General features: G+C 50.9%; 1 protein-coding gene across 2 annotated transcripts in view; it reads right to left on the bottom strand.

The window, feature by feature from the left end:
• LOC122388439 (condensin-2 complex subunit D3-like) overlaps positions 1-17,752 on the bottom strand; it is a 22,929-nt gene extending 5,177 nt beyond the window's left edge. Inside the window, exons 1-14 of one of the 2 annotated variants that reach the window (XM_043379548.1) lie at positions 17,681-17,752; positions 12,798-13,008; positions 12,197-12,367; positions 10,187-11,523; positions 9,603-9,770; positions 8,412-8,588; positions 6,137-6,303; positions 5,777-5,930; positions 5,005-5,244; positions 3,358-3,535; positions 2,871-3,075; positions 1,959-2,133; positions 697-810; positions 255-426 (exon numbers count right to left, since the gene is read on the bottom strand). In XM_043379548.1, the coding sequence (XP_043235483.1) occupies positions 255-426; positions 697-810; positions 1,959-2,133; positions 2,871-3,075; positions 3,358-3,535; positions 5,005-5,244; positions 5,777-5,930; positions 6,137-6,303; positions 8,412-8,588; positions 9,603-9,770; positions 10,187-11,523; positions 12,197-12,367; positions 12,798-13,002 (3,463 nt within the window). In that variant the 5' untranslated portion in view covers positions 13,003-13,008; positions 17,681-17,752. Of the gene's footprint in view, positions 1-254; positions 427-696; positions 811-1,958; positions 2,134-2,870; positions 3,076-3,357; positions 3,536-5,004; positions 5,245-5,776; positions 5,931-6,136; positions 6,304-8,411; positions 8,589-9,602; positions 9,771-10,186; positions 11,524-12,196; positions 12,368-12,797; positions 13,012-17,680 lie in introns of both variants that reach the window. The other variant, XM_043379623.1, reaches the window with a different exon arrangement.
• Positions 17,753-17,937: the final 185 nt, after the last annotated feature.

Genomic DNA, 17,937 nt, shown 5'->3' with positions numbered 1-17,937 from the left:
TTTCTTCGTTAAACACCAGCTTCATTGCGTCTGCATCGGTGTTTGCGGTGGCCATTGATCCGACTCTCATCTAAGATATAGCAGTCCCCTCCGATACCCCGCAACAATCGTAACACCTCTACTTCCACAAAACCATTACACCTACAAACCACTATCCAAGATCTGAGCAAAGTGCCTCTCACCCATCCCACTTCAACAACAAAGGCACACGCGGTCTCTGGACCAACAAAGACACAGCGCAGTCAGGGCCTCACCAAGAATGTCCTGGCAGAGTTTGTGCGACATCTGGAAGCGCTGGTCGTCCGGCATGTGCTCCAACATGAACTTGTAGACGAGCATCCTGCGAGGCCGCTGTTCGGGACCCTTCAGACTAAACACCTCCCGCTCGCGCGCCGTCTGCGCCAGCTTGTTATACGACTCGTGGTCCTTCAGGGCAGAAAAGATGGATGTGTAATAGAACATAGACGCAGCGAATAGTCAAAAGTTGAAATAAAATACCGTTGTTATTCCAATAACTGCAGTTATGCTATCAATCGTAACACAGCATAATGACTACAAAATGTCAAATCAACATATTTGTTTCACCTATTTCAACTATTTCCATTTCAAATTGGTCAGGAGAGGGTAGAATAGTCATCTTGAGTCGTGGTTTTCTATAAAGGCGTTACGGAATGTGTTTCCTTCTGCATGGCTTACCTCGTACTCGTTGTACAAGAAGAGGCACTCGACAAAGTGCTGGAAGAACACCTTTGGCTGCCGCTTGAGCAGCCTCTCGGTAAGGTAGAACCTGATCAGCTGCCGAATCTCCGGCTGGGGACGGAGAGTAGACGTCAATGCGCGGGAGTCGAGGTACCTAATTAACCCTATTAGTGGCAGGCTCCTGGCTACCCCTATTAGTGGCAGGGGGGGCTGTTTACGACCCCCCCCCCCCCCCCTTGATATCTCGAGATCTCACGGGCCGATTTTCAACATTCAAACGGCATTCGATTTCGCTCAACGAGATCTACATTTCTAAAAAAAATGTCAATAGGGGGGTAGAGGGGGGTAAAAACGGGCAAATTGCAGATACATTTTAGACTGTTTATCACGGCCAGGTTTCTGAACCAATCTTAACGCAACTTTTGCCGATCGATAGAGAATGAACCAGGAATTCACATGGATCCTAAAAATATGCATTTTCAAAAATCATAGGTGGATACAGATCATTGAGATTGGGGGTACACAAAAAGTATAGTAAATAAGGTTTTTGTTGGTACTGTTTCTAAAAAGGGTGGCAATGGTCTTGTTATGTTACAATTTTCTTATGAGAGAACGACTAAAAGTGTATTGGTCATGCATAGGCGGTGTCAGGGCACCTATGTTGGGAGGTAAAAAATAACCCCCCTTTTTGGACGCCTGGATCCGCCTATTATAGCAAAAACGTGTCAAAAGAGGATACACAATAACTTTGTGTATGTTATCACATGATACCTTTCATTCACTGTTCGTAAAACTGGTGCAGCATCGTGATCTTCGCCCAAATGACTCGCTTCACGAATAGGACCCCCCAAATCCCAGTGCTCTGGAGCCGCCCCTGGTAAAGTTATGAACTTGAAATTTTCAGGGAATGTGCCCAATTTAGTTTTAGGAAAAGTCAGAAAATTTCAGCATCGTAGCTTCAGCGGTTTCGGAGATATTCCCGAAAAACCTGAGGGGTGGATAAAAACAACCCCCCCCCCCCCTCTGCCACTAATAGGGTTAAGGCCTGGAGTCGGGTCAGGTAGATTGCACGAGACCGCTGGCATCAAGAGCACTGGCCTCGCTAAAATTAAGCTGCCACGGCCTCTTTTCCATTCGACGCCATGCGTCACCGTATCTGCCGGTTTCTGTCGCACACAGCACGTCCCTCTGACACTATCTGCCAGTAATTAGAAACAGCGCCACTTCCCCGTCCTCCCCACAGCCGATTGCACACGTACCTCGGGGTCCAGCAGGCACTGTATGAGCCGGAAGAAGAAGGTGCCCTTGAGTTTGAGGTAGTCCTCCTGCAGCAGCCGTATGAGCAGGATGAGCGTGTTTCGTCGCACCACCAGCGAGCGGTCCTTGAGACAGCAGGTGACCTGGGGCATCAGCGGGTCCACCAGCGTCGCGTACCTATGGGACGGGTAACCGCCTGTCAGACAGTGCAGTCACACAGCGACACAATACACAGACAGCAGGTGACCTGGGGCATCAGCGGGTCCACCAGCGTCGCGTACCTACGGGATGAGAGCGACAGCCGGTCAAACAACATACCCAACGGGCGACACAACACACAGCAGGTGACCTGGGGCATCAGCGGATCCACCAGCGTCGCGTACCTACGGGATGAGAGCGACAGCCGGTCAAACAACATACCCAACGGGCGACACAACACACAGCAGGTGACCTGGGGCATCAGCGGATCCACCAGCGTCGCGTACCTACGGGATGGGAGCGACAGCCGGTCAAACAACATACCCCAACGAGCGACACAATACACAGACAGCAGGTGAACTGGGGCATCAGCGGGTCCACCAGCGTCGCGTACCTACGGGATGGGAGAGGACCCGTCAGACAGCAAAGTCACAGAACGCGTAATAAAATACATGAACACTATACAAATCACTGCCCTGAATATAACGAGCCCACAACTAAGCTCATATGATACGACATACAATCAAATATTGATGAGAGCAATCCAGAAGGGCACAGCAGGCAGAAGAGCAGAACACCAGAAGACCAGAGCAGCACTGGGTCTGGTCTGGAACATCGGCAGGCGCACGCTGTCACCTATGAATGTAAAGACGCGCATCTTCATAACCAGCGTTTATCACCGAAATTCTTCCAAAGCTCCAACACCATTTCCTCACCTGACACACATGTCGGATAGGGTGAAGACCACGTTGTTCTTGATGGCCGGGTCCTCCGTGACGTCCAGGATCTTCCCTAAGGCCGGCACCACCCGTTTGGCCATCTGCTCGTGCTGCAGACACAGTTTGCCGAGTGTGGCAATGGCGACCGATCGCAGTCGGGCGGAGGGATCCTGGAGGCCGCCCGAGGCGCCCCGCCGGCCATCTGGGGGACGGCGGAGGGAGGAGTCAGAGGTCAAGTGTACAGGGTCGGGTAACGTGCTCAGTGGTGACACTTAAACGTATAAAGATGTTTAATATCGGCAAGTTTGATGAGAGACAGTGGAAAAATATCACACTGCCAGTCCGGAGGCTAGCGATGGGTAGGCAAACCGAGACAACGAACCGTTGGAGCTTCCCGCCAGGGTGACAGCAGAGCAGCTCCCTCACAAAACACCGCTCTCCCCAACACCGCTCTCCGTCCACCGGCCGGCCTATTCACACTGACTTTTCTCCACGTAGATGATGTTCTGCAGCATGAGGAAGCAGCGTTTGTTGACGCGCTGCGGCACCAGCTGGGCGAGGTCGCCGAGCGTGTGGATCTGACGCAGCAGCCGGTCCTCCCAGAGCGAGCCCTGGCCGCCGCCCGGCTGCAGCAGCTCCTTCGAGAGAAAATCCTCGCAGTCCTACGACAGGGTGCACAGAAAGCTCGGAGTTAGACGCATCACGGTGCCAGGAATGAAACAGGAATTAAGGTTGTACTGTGCTTTAACCCGCGCCCCGTAGGGGGGGGGCCGAAACGGCCCCCCCTGTCCTTTTCGGTCGATATCTCCTAAACGGCTGGAGATATCGCCACCAAACTTTCAGGACCCCTCCGGGCATCAATTTTACACATTGTGACCAAAAATTTTTCCAGAGGCTATGATAGGTTGGCCACAAATGACGTCAGAGTGACGTCATGTTCTGTCATTTTCGACCGAAAAAAGACCTTCGCGAGTAGACCTCTCAGGACTACAGCTTTGAAGATACAGAAAAATGATCAAGACATAAAAGGTGTAGAATTGACAGGGCTACAAAACTGTTATCTCGAATTTTTGAAATTTTTTAGTTTTGACCCCCAAAAATCAAAAAAGCATTTTTTGGGATATATTCGCCAAAAAATCCAAAAAGTTTTTTGAGTTTCGAAAAAACCGGAATATATGTGATAGTGCCTACCGTCTTCTATCTACATACCAAATTTCAGATCGATACCTCGTTTTTTGGCCAAGTTATAGCGAAAAAACTGTTCAAAAATGATGACGTCAAATTTTCAAACTCAATTTTTGGCAATTCTAGAACTCGTAGAGCAAAACGAAGACCACCATTAGACTCCCCGTGACAAGCTGCATCGAATCGATACCCATTTTATGCAAAAATATCAACTTTGAAATTTGACCTAATTTGACCTGACCTTGACCTGACCTTCACCAAACGTGACCTAGGCTGGCCCCAAAGGCTGCCTAACCCACATAATCGCATTTGTCATGTAAAATGGACCATAAAACATGTATCACACGACACATTCATATTGTGACCCCCGGTGACCTGACCTCGCTGTGACCTGACCTGGTATCAGTGACCTCAGATAGCAAAGTATGTGTTTGACGAGCAATGTACCATCGATGGTTTTCAATAAATTACCAATTTACTCGCTTTCACAGCACATTTCTTGAATTGCCTGTGAACGGTGAAAATCTGACCTTTGACCTGACCTGTGACGTCATCGGTTTGACCTAGGTCAATGAAATTTGGTCACAAGGTAGTTCCCAGGTGGGGCTATCGAACGCCGTTTGAATTTTGAAAATCGGCCGGTAACTTTCCGAGATCTTAGGGGGGGGGCCGAAACGCCCCCCCCCCCCCCCCCTACGGGTGGTAGGGTCCGCCGGTAGCCCTACGGGGCGCGGGTTAATCTGAGCGAGCACAAAAGGAGACAGACAAAAATTCAACAGCGCGCGGCCGCAGACCAGCATCTTTCAGTACGCCGCAGAAAAAAAACAAGCCCTAACCTCTCACGCGTGTCTCGCCTCTATGAGCGCCTCTCTCACAGGTCATCATCGCCTCTATGAGCGGTCCGCACCAGTCCTCACCTCTATCAGTGGTCCGCACCACTCCTCACCTCTATCAGTGGTCCGCACCACTCCTCGAGTCTCTGCTGGTAGCCATCCTCTCCGCCCCGCTCCAGGGTGACCATGGCCACCGTGTCCACGGCGGCGGAGAGGAGCTCCACGGGCAGGGCGGCGGCGCGCAGCAGCCCCGTCAGCTGGGTCTGCAGCCGGGTGGCCGCCTCCGGCGACAGCCGGGCAGCCGAGAACTGCAGCACGTGCAGCGACTGCTGCAGCGCAAACACCTCCTCCGTCTGACAGATAGAGGGGAGAGGGGGTCAGTACTGCTCACCGTCACAGAACAGCCACTGCTATAGGGCAAACACCTCCTCCGTCTGTGTAACAGAGGGGAGAGGAGGGTCAGACAGCAATGAGGGTCACGACCCGCATTGCCGTCTGTCACAGACTTAGACAGATCAACACTGCCAGTCAGCCAGCAATGACCGGCATCACCTATCACAGTCCTATCGAGAAAACAAAAACAGTCTCAAAATTGTCTCAAAACGATGTCAAATATCCCCTCAGCACAAGAACTACAAAAATGGAATATGAGCGAAACCTTGGAAGCCCCATTCCACCAATGCGAGAAGACACAGGTTATGGGCAGCGTATTCATTTCAATACCCGGTCATCAGCAGGCATACTCGGTCAATTACACCCTACCGGAGTCTGTCCATCACCGCTAGCTGTCCAGACCCCCTCGCCTCGACCCGTTCTACTTACTTCCTACCCCTTCTCTCACACACACCATCAGTTCAGTCCTCCATCAGTTCTGCCCCCTCTCACCATCAGTTCGTTCTGGATCTGTTCGGTGAAGTAGTCCAGTGCGAACAGTGGCTGCTCGACCGGCGCGAACCGAGAAATCAGCGCCAGACACATCCAGGCCGGCGCGTTATTGGCCGTGCCCACGTGACTGCGCAGCGCGCGGAACACACCCGGCCTGCCGGCGGTCACGTGATCAGTGGGACACGTCGGGCGGAACACACGCGTGGTCTTTTGTCAGGGCTGGGACTGTCGGACCGCAAAATGGACAAGTGATAGGGAGAAGGGACAGAATCTATACACACTTGTCACAAATTACACAAATCATCAGTTTGAGCATTTCAACGCTAGGGTTTGCTGCATCTCTCGCTATTATGAACTCACTTGATTTTTTGTCCGCTGAAGACGGCCTGCATGATGGTGTGCAGGTACTTTTGGAAGCAGAACTTGACGATGAGGTCGAGCAGTTTCCAGGGCAGCTGTTCGTCGGGCCGGCTGAGGGCGCCCTCCTCGAATGGGCGGATGCCGGCCAGGATGGTCTGATCGACAAACTGGGAAAGGGCGGGGGCGCGTCACAGAGTGGAACAAACGAGCGAGCGAACGACAGCACATCAGCGGTACAGAGGTACCATCAGAGGTACAAATGAACTCACTGGCGATAAGCAGAACCGCGGACTACACAGTGCACAGCGGACTATAACAAGAGTCAGTCGGGTATTGATAGTATATGTTTGTCATTTTATTCAGATTCAATTAAGTATTCGGTCACTTAAATATGCTTATAATGATCATGATGATCTTCCTCACAACGCTGTCAAATCTTTGAAATATCGCATACCTAATCTCCTCCGTTTTACACTAGCCTCATTAAACACCAACGATAAACACAAACAATAGAGCACGTAAAATTCCTTTGAACATCGAAATGGAAATATTTCAATAATGATGAACTGACTCGGCACCCATAGAAATCGCCTTGCAGAATTCCTCCGCTCCAGCTGGAGTATAAGCGAAAAATCCCTAATCCACCAACCGGTTCCCAGCAAAATCCGTCTAAAATACCGGGAAATGTCTCCTGATCTGGGGAGTTTATCAGCGGCGGGCCATCTCGACTCGCTCTCAAGGTGTCGGCCGCAGTAGACGCCCATAACACGAGCGGCTCCGTCTGCTGCGCCACGACAGCAGCGTATGTTGGCAGCCGGGCATATGACGGCATCGATATACGCAACCAAAGTCGTGACGTCACGATACGTGGCTGGGGCATAATCAGCTGACGGCCCCGTGTTAAAGCAATGGGGCAATACTTTGCCGATCTTTCCTAAAAAAAACTGGACCTAGTTAGATAGTTTTAGTAGCTGGATATAGGACAACGATGTATGGTCTATTTTTCTATGGAAAAATATTGCAAAATCTAATAACGCAAAGCACAAAATTTGGTGAAAACCTAATTTGCGGCGAAGTTGACGCAGAAATACAAAACATTTCCAATCAAGAGGTTTAAAATCATAGATAAAAATAAAAAAGATTTACGAAATAACTAGTACCTATGGTTAATTTTCTCCTTTGCTTTTTACAAATAAAAAATATTCAATCAGCTCAAACTCAAATATGTCAAACCTTTCGCACCAAAATCCTACAACGTGGTCGCAGTTCGCGTCTTCAAGGTCATGTATTTGGTGCGTCAAGTTCGCCGCCCGTAACAAATTCGCGAAGTTCGGCCCTTTCCGCTTTAAAACATAGCATTTTTAGGCGTAGAAAAATAGAATATACTCAGTTTACTTAGAAACTGGCCCCCAAACTATCTAACTAGGTCCAGTATTTTCTAAAAATACCGATAAAATTTCGTCCCATTGCTTTAACACAGGGCCGTCAGCTGATTATGCCCCAGCCACTAGTCATGACGTCACACTTCGGTTGCGTATTCCCTATCTGAGACAGAGCACGGACACTGCTGAATCGCCCGGCTTTGGTACTGATAAATACTAGACTGGTGCATAAACGTGGTAAAACTGAATAATGATTCCTTCCTTACAAATCCTTTAAAGTTATCATATTCCGTTATATTTGTCGTCATAATTCGGAATAAAAATACGTTAAAACCTCAGAGGGGCTGGCAAAGCAAGTCTCCGACGCCTATAAATGTATGGCAATATTACAAAAAAAAAGTGAATCTTGGTCTCCATCTAGGACGATAAATCAGAACAAATATTGTACGTTATTTAAATAAAGTACCTACCCACAATGCCCGAACTAATAATATCCCACCAGAGTATCAATGCGCTTATCAGGCTAACTACGTCATGTGTTACCAACCGCCACAGATAGCACGGACTACGACGTCACTCTATCTAGTACCTACTGGCTCCGAGCGCAAGTACCAGTCCTACACCAAGAAGGGCGAGCGTTCAGGAAGTACTGGCCACTAGGCGCTCATAACTCGCCGCCCGCCGCCCGGTCCACAGTACACACAACACTGCACTCCGAGCCGCCGCCGAGCTGTTCGGTCGGTCGGCTCACACACCACTGTGAGCCGCCGCCGCAGCCGCCGCCGCCGGCCGGCGGGAGGTAGGGCCCCAGCAGACGCTCATAACTCGGCAGCGGCGGCCGGGGCGGACTGGCGGCGCCCGTGACCGGGGCTCTATCGGCGCCCGTGACCCACCTGAATGACGCGCTCCTGAACCTTGTTCTCGGGGTCGTGGATCTGCGGCAGGAGGCCGCGCACCACGGCCTCACAGACGCCATCGTCGGCCGGGTACTGGGTGACCAGACCAATCAGCGAGGACTGGCACTGTTTGCGCGCCAGCAGCGCCGGGTCACGGCAGTGCTCCAGCAGCACCTGGGCGCCGAGGGACGGCTGTCAGATAATGGTGGGTATACGAGGTGAACGGGCTGCAACCGCAGGACGGGGCCGGGATGCTGGAGTGTGAGGGGGAAACGACCACCAGTAGTCAGACACGGGCATTTAATAACGAAACAACGACACTAAATTATACATAAAATAATAGGATGGTGTAAACGTGAGTTCTCGTTTGTTTATAAGTGCTTTAGGGCGTGTCGTAAAAGTGAGTTCACATGAGCGTTACCTAGCATTTCTAGATATAAAATGCGGTTTTTGCGGTTTTCAGGCACTAGATTCACACTATAGAACTTTTGAACAGGATTATGGGTTCATCTTACCAAATACGGATTGATTCACAACAGGACAGACTAGGGTGCAATTTCAGACATTTTGTCCATTGTGACAAATATTTGTCCTAGCAGTGACTTTTTACATCTAGCTCCATGAAATAGCCAACAGCAGAATCACGTTAGGGTTCACGCACCTTGCATTTCGCTACGATTTTTTCCTTTTTGTCTACGCATATTGAGACATGTGATGCTTCGTAATAACACCTGCATTGATTTAATACAGTGGTTCTGCAAGATAACAAGGCATCAAATAAGCGTCCCACAAGCACCAAAGGAAATCAATGTGCTCATTGTTATAACCCGGTGAAATTTTAGGTCATGGGGCAATGAACTTATATAATATGTTACATGGCAAAATGGACTGTATTGGGATCGCAGAGAACCACCGTTTTCGGAGATATCGCTAGCCAACGAGATGGAAAAGAAATGAACGATTGCTCAATAACTGTGTGTTGGGGGTGAATAACTACCAAATACAACTGACGGTCATTGGTACATTAATTCCTCGATATCGTCACAACGCATAACCAGACTTCATTAGCTCCAATTGGACAGGAACCTACCCACTAGCCAGTCACACGACACCTATCTAACTCCAGTGTCTCCACCCCTCACATCATTACGGACCAGCCCTCCCGACAGTGCCCGCCCCGTGCCTCACCTGCAGGTTCTCCGGCGTTACGCAGCTCGGGTTGAGCCGCATTATGTTCTCGATCACCTGCAGGGACGACTTGCGCACCATCACCTTGCTATCCTTGGCGCGACGGCGCAGCATGGCCATTATGTCCTCCTGCTCCTCGTTCTCCTCATTTTCCGCGCCCGAGCCCTCCTGTCGGCCGAGAGAGGACCAGTACAGGTCAGTGAAGGCAGGAGGAAGTCGGTAGACATGGTATATCGGCAACGGCTAAAGTTAGTGACCTAGAACGGCCAGACAGGCGTAGCTAATACGTGCAAGCCAATCTACCGTAAACAAGCTTGTTTTTGATAAGACGTTCCACAATCGATAGTCCTTCTCGAATACACACGCATGACTGACTGTAGGTATGGGCTGTAGTAAAATACTACTCACACAGAGTGAACGGAAGGAGCGATCGAGTTGTCGATGTCTTACGTCCCGTCAAATTCAGCAATAATGCGACGTAAGACTAATCAGCCATTAACCCATTCTGTGTTGCCATTCCACCACCTCTCCAGCTGCCAGTAGCGATTAACAAACGACCCTTCCTTGTCCTCCCTTACCCTCACCTGTCGTTCCGCCGACGGTCGTCGCGCGCCGGCCGTGAAGAGCCGCCGCACGGCCGCCCGGGTGGCAGAGTCGGCCGACACGGTGCACTCGGCCAGCACGTTGAGCGCGCGCGCCCGCACCGTGGCCGCCGGGTCGCGACACTGCGCGAAAATCAGACGCACCAGGAACGCGTGCGTCATGGCGCGCTCGCCGTCCTCCTGACTGCCCCCGGACCCCTCCGGCTGCGACTCCGGCCCGGCCTCCTGCGACTCCGGTCTGGACTCCTGCGACCCCCGCTCGCCGTCTCGGGACTCTCTCCTGCCGGCGCGGGACTGCCTCCCGCCGGCGCGCGACTCCCGGCCGCCCTCGCGGGCGTTCTCCGCACTCTCACGCCGCTGCGCCGCCTCCCAGTCCTCAGGGTCGCTCTCGGAGGTCGAGTCCGGCGTGGGACTGCGCCGGCTGCTGCGGCGGCGGGCGCGGCGCCCCGGACCCGTGTCGGAGTCACTGGTCGAGCCGCGCAGCCCCTCAGCCAGCAGCTGGGACAGCACCTCCAGCGCAAACAGCCGGTGGCCCGTCTTCTCGTGTCTGGCAAAGTCGCGCAGCCAGCGCAGCGTCTGCGTGTAGAGCGGCAGCGGCATCAGGCGCAGCAGGCGCATCACGGCCTGAGCGCCGCGCTGTCGCTGCTCGGCCCGCTCCGGCACGCGCAGACACACGTTCTGCACGAGCGTCTGTAGCGCCGGCTCGGCCAGCACGCCGGCAGAGCGCACCAGCTGGCCCACGAAGCGGACGGCCAGGTCTCTGCCGGCGGTGAGCGCGCGGGGCGGTTGCTCGCCGACCATCAGCAGCGCCGGGATAAGCGCGCGCAGCACCAGCGCCACGCTGCGGGTGACACTGCCGTGCAGCGGCCGGCAGATGCTCGTCAGGCAGCAGAACGCGTTGTGGGTCAGCTCGGGCCGGACGCCGTCGGCGCGGGTGATCTCGACCAGCGTCTGGACCGTGTCCTCCAGACTCTCGGCGCCGTGGCGGAGCGAGAAGCGCTCGGTGAGCAGCAGCAGGTCGCCCAGCAGGCCGGCCAGCAGACGCAGCAGGCGCGCCGCCTCGGCCGGCTCCATCACCTCCTCCTCGTCCTCCTCGACGCCGAGCTCGTCCTCGGCGGCGCGGCTCGGCCTCCGCGCGCCGCCGCCGCGCCGCGCCGTCAGCGCCGACAGCAGCTTGAACGAGTCCAGCGCGCGAGAGTACAACACCGGGTGGAACACGCGGAACGCGTTGCTGCCCGGGATGGCCAGCAGGTCCAGGTACACTGAGGCGGCTAGCATACCGGCCTGGCGCTCCTCAAAACTGGCGTCCGACTTCTGGCCTGCAACGGTAGGCATCAACGGTTAGGGAATGAGCTAAGATCATGTCGACACCTTTTTTTTTAAACCCCACATTTGTTCTCCGGTGAATCTCAGACAAGTTGGTTAGAGACCTTCAAAAAAGGTACAATCACTCGATTTTTCTCAAGTTTGTCTGTCTTGGCAGATAAAGCAATACCAGAACAGGCCTACGAACACACATATTTGATCAGGATCGGACGATTGGACACTTTTAAAAGGAGATCTTTCGTGCATCCCGGAAATTCACGGGAGAGCAGATGTGGGGTTTAAAAAAAGGTGTCGATGTAAGAAATAACAAGAATATCAGCTCTGGATGAAGGGGCCTGAAAGTGGGCTGAAACTGAGCAATATGGGTATGCATAAAGAAGAGCACAGGCTTTCATGTGGGCTCAATGAAATCCTTTTTTTTCATATGGGGTCAATGTAGACCTTTTCGAGCTTAGCATGTTGCATACCACTACTAATTACTAGTTTTGCCTCTCAATGAGGCTATAATTGCTACATATTTTCACCCAAGACCAGAAAGAATAGCATTTACTGGACCATACTCTGTGTTCGGCTGTGTGTGGGTCCACGATGTCTGATTGCCCATCTGAACTTGTTCTGTGCTCACTAGCTGGGAAGGCTGACTAGGAGCAGCTATCAGTTTCTCACCTGAATACATGAAGTAGAAGAGCAGCGAGATGACGTGTTTGTGCTGGGTGCCACTCTCGGCCAGGGCCGTCCAGAAGCCGCTCGGAGCGCTGCTCCTCTCCAGGACGGAGGCGTCCGCAGAGGTGTCTGACGGTGCCGCCGTCTGCTGCACCACGGAGCGGCACACCCGGCCTGAGGTGGGGCGGGGGCAGGGCAGCGCATCAGGAGAGAATCAGACAACAGGAGCCCAGCTGGGAGAATCTCTGCTCTGCTCTGCCCGGGATTTTTGCTCAACAGCAAGTCAAGTCAGGCTGTGACACTCAATGCCTCCACACGTTCAGGGATGGCCGGTCGTACAAGGCTGCCTATGGGTATGGGTTAAGCTTGACTAGGTAAGGACCACGACTGCTATGCAAACACAATCAAAGGGGGAATCAGCACTCACTTCTCCCTTTCCCCTTTATTAGAACAATGAACAGCCCTAAGGCAATAGCCTGAGGTGTTGACATTACAACACTTGGCCTTCTTTTTGACAGCTGTGGGTACCTAGCAGAAGAAGGGGAGGGGGTTACATGAGCAGTCTCTGGTCTAAGTCTTCCTTGGTAGCAAGCAGTTGACTCACCAGTTTCAGTGAGGAGGGAAATCCAGTTGGTCTGGATGTGCTGCTCCTCGAACCGGGCAGGCAGGGCCTCACATTCTGTGTAGTCGGTGTCAATCACTCCCTCAACCCAGGCAGTGCTCAGCAGTTCAGTTTCATATTTGTTCAGCAAGCCAAGCAGCTGAGCTGTTTCAGCTTGGATGGCATCCATGCCTGAATTATCACTCATGATGACCTGCTGAAAAAAATGATGATATAAGTTAGGTATACATATGCTCAATCGTATGTATTAAACAAGTGAGTAACAATACCAAAGGTAACAAGGTAGGTAACAAGGCACATCATGACCATTGCCATGCAACTTAAACTGTGAAAATCAATCACTGGCTGAATCAAAACAGCTAAAAATGGCCGAGTACTCACAACAAGGTCACCAATACATTTGAGGGCATCGGTAAAGCTGGCGTCACCCTCGGCGGTACGTAGGTAGTTTAGGTTGTAGGTTGGCAGGTTGGTAGGTTGTAGGTTGGTAGGTTGTAGGTTGGTAGGTTGTAGGTTGGTAGGTTGTAGGTTGGTAGGTTGTAGGTTGGCAGGTTTTAGGTGTGTAGGTTGGTAGGTTGTAGGTTAGTAATTAAGGTTAGGTCAGAGGGCTGTTCACGGGCCCTGTATGCGGTCGGACCGCACACAGCCTCGAAGCTCCGCCCACTGCGTCCCTACGTCAGCATTCCGTCACCACACACAGCGATCGCTGTGGCCGGTCGGGACTGGCCACAGCGGACCGTCCACCGCACGCAGCCGTGACGTCAGAACCGCCTACCCATCCCCTACCCCCACGCCTGCTGGACGCACCGCACACACCGCACGCAGCAGTGTGCGGTGCCCGTGAACACCCCTCAGGTTAGATTATGTTTTTTACTCTAACTTCATCTACACATTTACCGGTTAGCGGCGACGGTGACGCCAGATTACCGATACCGCATTTATGCACTAGGAACCAGCTACCAATTTACGCGGGAGTCGACCTCGACCCCGATGACTTCGCGGCAAGGAGCTCAATGACGACCACTAGAGGGCACAGCGGGAAATCTAGCGAAGCAGCGTGTCATGTCCTCGCTAAGACCCTAACCCCAGACTGGAAAAAAATACACGTTATGCCGAATAGGTATGTCCGGCGCAGTGGCGGAACTGCGCCGAAAATTTCAGCGCACGTCGCATGCACCGGATTCAGCGCATCGCGGCGGCTGAATTTTCGGCGCAGGGCGGCCAGATAATTTTTTACGTAAGACAGTCACCGAATTTAGTTGGCACGCTGGTCAATCTAGCAGCAGATTCGCCCTGTGGGCGGCTCTGGAGAGGCTTCGAGACGACACGTTCCCGCCCCGGTCGTCACGTGCTCGAACTGGCGAGCCGCCCTTAGTCTAACTCAGCCGGAGGAGCGGCCGCCCCCTTAACCCTCGGCGTGGAGATATGTATGGAAGACCTTGTTAAACATCGCCGAGCGGCTGAGCTGACCACTGCGGTAGCTAGGGGAATGGGAATGGGATCGCAGAAGACGTGGCAAAAAAGCGGCCGCCCTACTCTCAAACGCCCGCTTCGCTGACCAGGGCGGTTCACTGTGCGGCCTCGCATCAATGGCGCGGCAAATGGTCTGAGTTAGGTACTATTCAAGCCACTCCTCGGGAGCACGCCGCTGCTCCCTGTCCCCGGAGAGGACCGAGAGGACGCCGTTTCGGTGCACCAGATGAAGGTGGGCCACTGGGGCCACTCACTGCACTCGCTCCAGAATGTGCACCAACTCGGGTGTCTCCACTCCGCGGCGTGCCAACTGCCAACAGTGCCCCGACAAGCAGTGCCCCACAGCGCTCTGCACAGTGCAAGTGTGCCAAGAAGAGGCTGATGTGCCAGAGCACGTGCTCCTCCACTGCCCGGCCCTCACTGGCTCTCGCCAGCCTAGAACACACCGCTCCTCCGATTTTTGTTGCCTCGGAACTTCCTGCTCTGGCTTTGTTTCACGGCATAATGCTACAGTGCGTTGAGCGTATTAAGTTATTAGTTTCCATGGAAATAAAAACTTATCGATAATCGAGACGCTCAAACATGGGAGAGCGTCCAAGGCCCCAGAAACCTCTGTCTGGTTCATATAGCCTTTATCGGTAGATAAGCACATGTGCTTTATATAAGTGACTTAATTTTGGCACAAATAGGCACCCAACTTTTGACGCAAATCATGCAGATTTCAGTGCAAAATTGCTTGCACCGAGTTTTGATGCAAGACAGTCTCATGGGTGTCCCACGTAGTGTATGGATGTTTTCCAGTCTGACCCTAACCCAGTTCAAATCCCGACTCAACCAGCACTGGCAGAGACGCATCCATTACTCAGTGCCAATCTGAGATTCAACCTAGTTTATCCAGAACCTACTAAACGAGACCCGGACCTTCAGGTGTAATGCCTTTCAAAATCCTGATAATTTGAATTGTAGGTAAGGTAAGGAAAAGTAAAAAACATCAAATTGAAACAATTGCAATAAGTGCAACACAAGTCACAATACACATTATTACAGTCGGGCGCACTGTGGTATCTCCGATTCATTTATGGAGACGTTTCTATTATTGGAAACGTTTCCAATTTTGACTACTCTTCTGTTCCAAAAATGGAAACGCTCGTTCCATAAATAGAAACGCTAACATCTCCGCAAGTATTTTCTTGCCAAGGGTGGCTGGATTCGATGTATAACAACTGTTTCGCGTAAAACAAGCTCAGATACACCAAAAGCACTTGTCTTCTTGCATGGAAAGCTGTCGTATGCATTGAAATTCACGTCTTTAAAATGCTCCTGAATCGTATCCATTTATGGAGACTTAGTTTCCAAAAATGGAAACGCCGATGTTCCAAAAATAGAAATGCTGAACTTCAAATGTGTGCAAACTTAGCTTAAATGTGTTTTTAAAATTCGCATGTAACTAAAAATTTGATGTTTTGGGACTGGTTTAGCATCTCGGCTCTCGGCAGTTACCTTGGACGTCGGGTTCGATAATAATACCTTACGCGCCGCAACTTGAGCACATTCAAAAGTCAACTAAAACTAAGATTTCCCAGAAACTACTGGACAGATGTGGTCCAAAGTGGGCAATACATAAAGCGTAGATATCATTTCAATATATAAAATTAATATCAATGTTACACATGAGCTAGAATGAATAAATTCATCGTCAGAATACAACGGTATTTGGTGTGACGACGGTGCAGACCTTATTTCCATCCTGCTTTTTACGTATTTGCACGGAGATTTACGTTGATCCGAGACTACGATCATATTCAGCACATTTGAAATATCATAAAATGCCCACTTAAGTCTCCAAATAGGGCTTTGCAACAACTTTCATGCGATTTAATCAAAGATTGACGACCACCAGGCCGCTGGTACACCGGAAAACGCAGCGTGAAAATGAGTGAAAAACTGAAGTTCCCGGTGATGTGGTTGTTCCAATCAATGGGTCAGTCTTTCAATTGTCTGTTAAAAACGTTATTTTTTGTTCAAACATTCATAAATGTTATTTTTTTCGATTAGAAAAAACGTGTGAATTTTTTAATCACGTCAACACGTTATAAGCATCGCCTCGCTCGTCAACTTTCGGTTTTCTGATCGGGAAGTCGGGAGAACAAGAACATAAACTAGAATGCTGGCTGTCGATGGTGGCATCCTGCGCATGCCAAATTGCACCAATCAATGCCCAGATTGCTTTAACCCTCGCCCGCACATGGGGGGGGTGGTTGCCACCCCCCCCCCCCCCCAGGCAGTCTTTCTGCTCCGCACTCAACATTTTTAGAGCTAGAAGGCTGATTTTTCGTATAGCTGCTCGTCTATCCTTTCTTGATGTCCACTGAAAATTTCAAGTTTCTGTGATTTTTGGTTTCGGAGATATGACCTTGTTTTTCAGGTCATGTCATGACCCAAATGGCCAATTCTCAACATCTTGCGTTTGCCATGGGCCTTGTGAGCTTTTGACACCCTGATTTCGGCCTTTTTTGCCAGTCTTACCTCCCACCTATCATGGAACATGTTGTTCGACGATGTACAGGGGTCAAGGTCAGGGTCAAGGTCAACCTAGGTCATCTAAGATAATTGCGTTTTAGGCAAGCTGAATTTACTTTTTGTGAATTTTTTTGACTGCATTTTTGGTAAAAGCTTCTCAGATCATGATTTCATGTAATATGGACCCAAAAACAATCGGTGCACACATCAGTATACACACAGACACACACAGACATACAAACACATATAATTGACCTTGACCTAACTTGACCTGAAATGACCTCAGCAGCAAAATTCTGGTCAGATAGTGTGACAAAGAGGTTCTAGCTGGCTTGGCACCAGAAAACAGCATCGTCATCGGTATTTGATAAGCAGCGCACTTGATATCCAACGGTGACCCAAACAGCAACATTTTTTAGTTTGACCTGACCTGGAAGGTCAATGACTGACCTGAGAAGGTAAAACTGGGTATCATGGATTCGTCTCTTCCCAAAGAATCTTTTTGGTCTTTACTGCTAAGCTCTATCTCCAACAGGAACGAAATGGCGCGGGGGGGTGGCAACCACCCCCCCCCCCCCATGTGCGTTCTAGGATGGGAAAATGGCATGTGCGGGCGAGGGTTAAAGGTAGCGATGCACACAGCGTCTCCATTTATGGAACAGATCGTTTCTATTTTTGGAAACGGCGTATCCATTTTTGGAACATTGTTCCAAAATGGAAACGTTTCCATAAATGGATCGGAAATACCACAGTGTGCCCGACTGATTATGCCTAGTTTGACTGGTTTGACTTTCGATCTAAGAGGTTAACGTATGCAAAATTCCAATTGACTTATCATCAGACATTCCACTGACATCATATTGCATATTTACCGTATTTATCAATGCTGTAGCTGTTGAGTTAGGGCGTGCAACTACCTACTTCAAGGCCATATAACCTTATTTACCAAAAAAAATGCAAATTTCAAACAATTGCAAGCTTACGTAGTCAAACGTGGCGCCATAAAGAGCGCCAAAATCGCGCCTACGGCATCAAAATTGATATTTGATTCGGTGGGAGCCAAATCAATTTTTATTTTGTCAATTGAGAACGAGTAATAGTTGACATCTATTCTAGCTGCTTTTGAAGA

This window comes from Amphibalanus amphitrite, unplaced genomic scaffold (assembly GCF_019059575.1).
Source record: "Amphibalanus amphitrite isolate SeventyFive unplaced genomic scaffold, NRLGWU_Aamphi_draft 000001F_arrow, whole genome shotgun sequence".
Classification (NCBI taxonomy): domain Eukaryota; kingdom Metazoa; phylum Arthropoda; class Thecostraca; order Balanomorpha; family Balanidae; genus Amphibalanus; species Amphibalanus amphitrite.
This window is presented reverse-complemented; position numbering and strand designations above follow the sequence as displayed.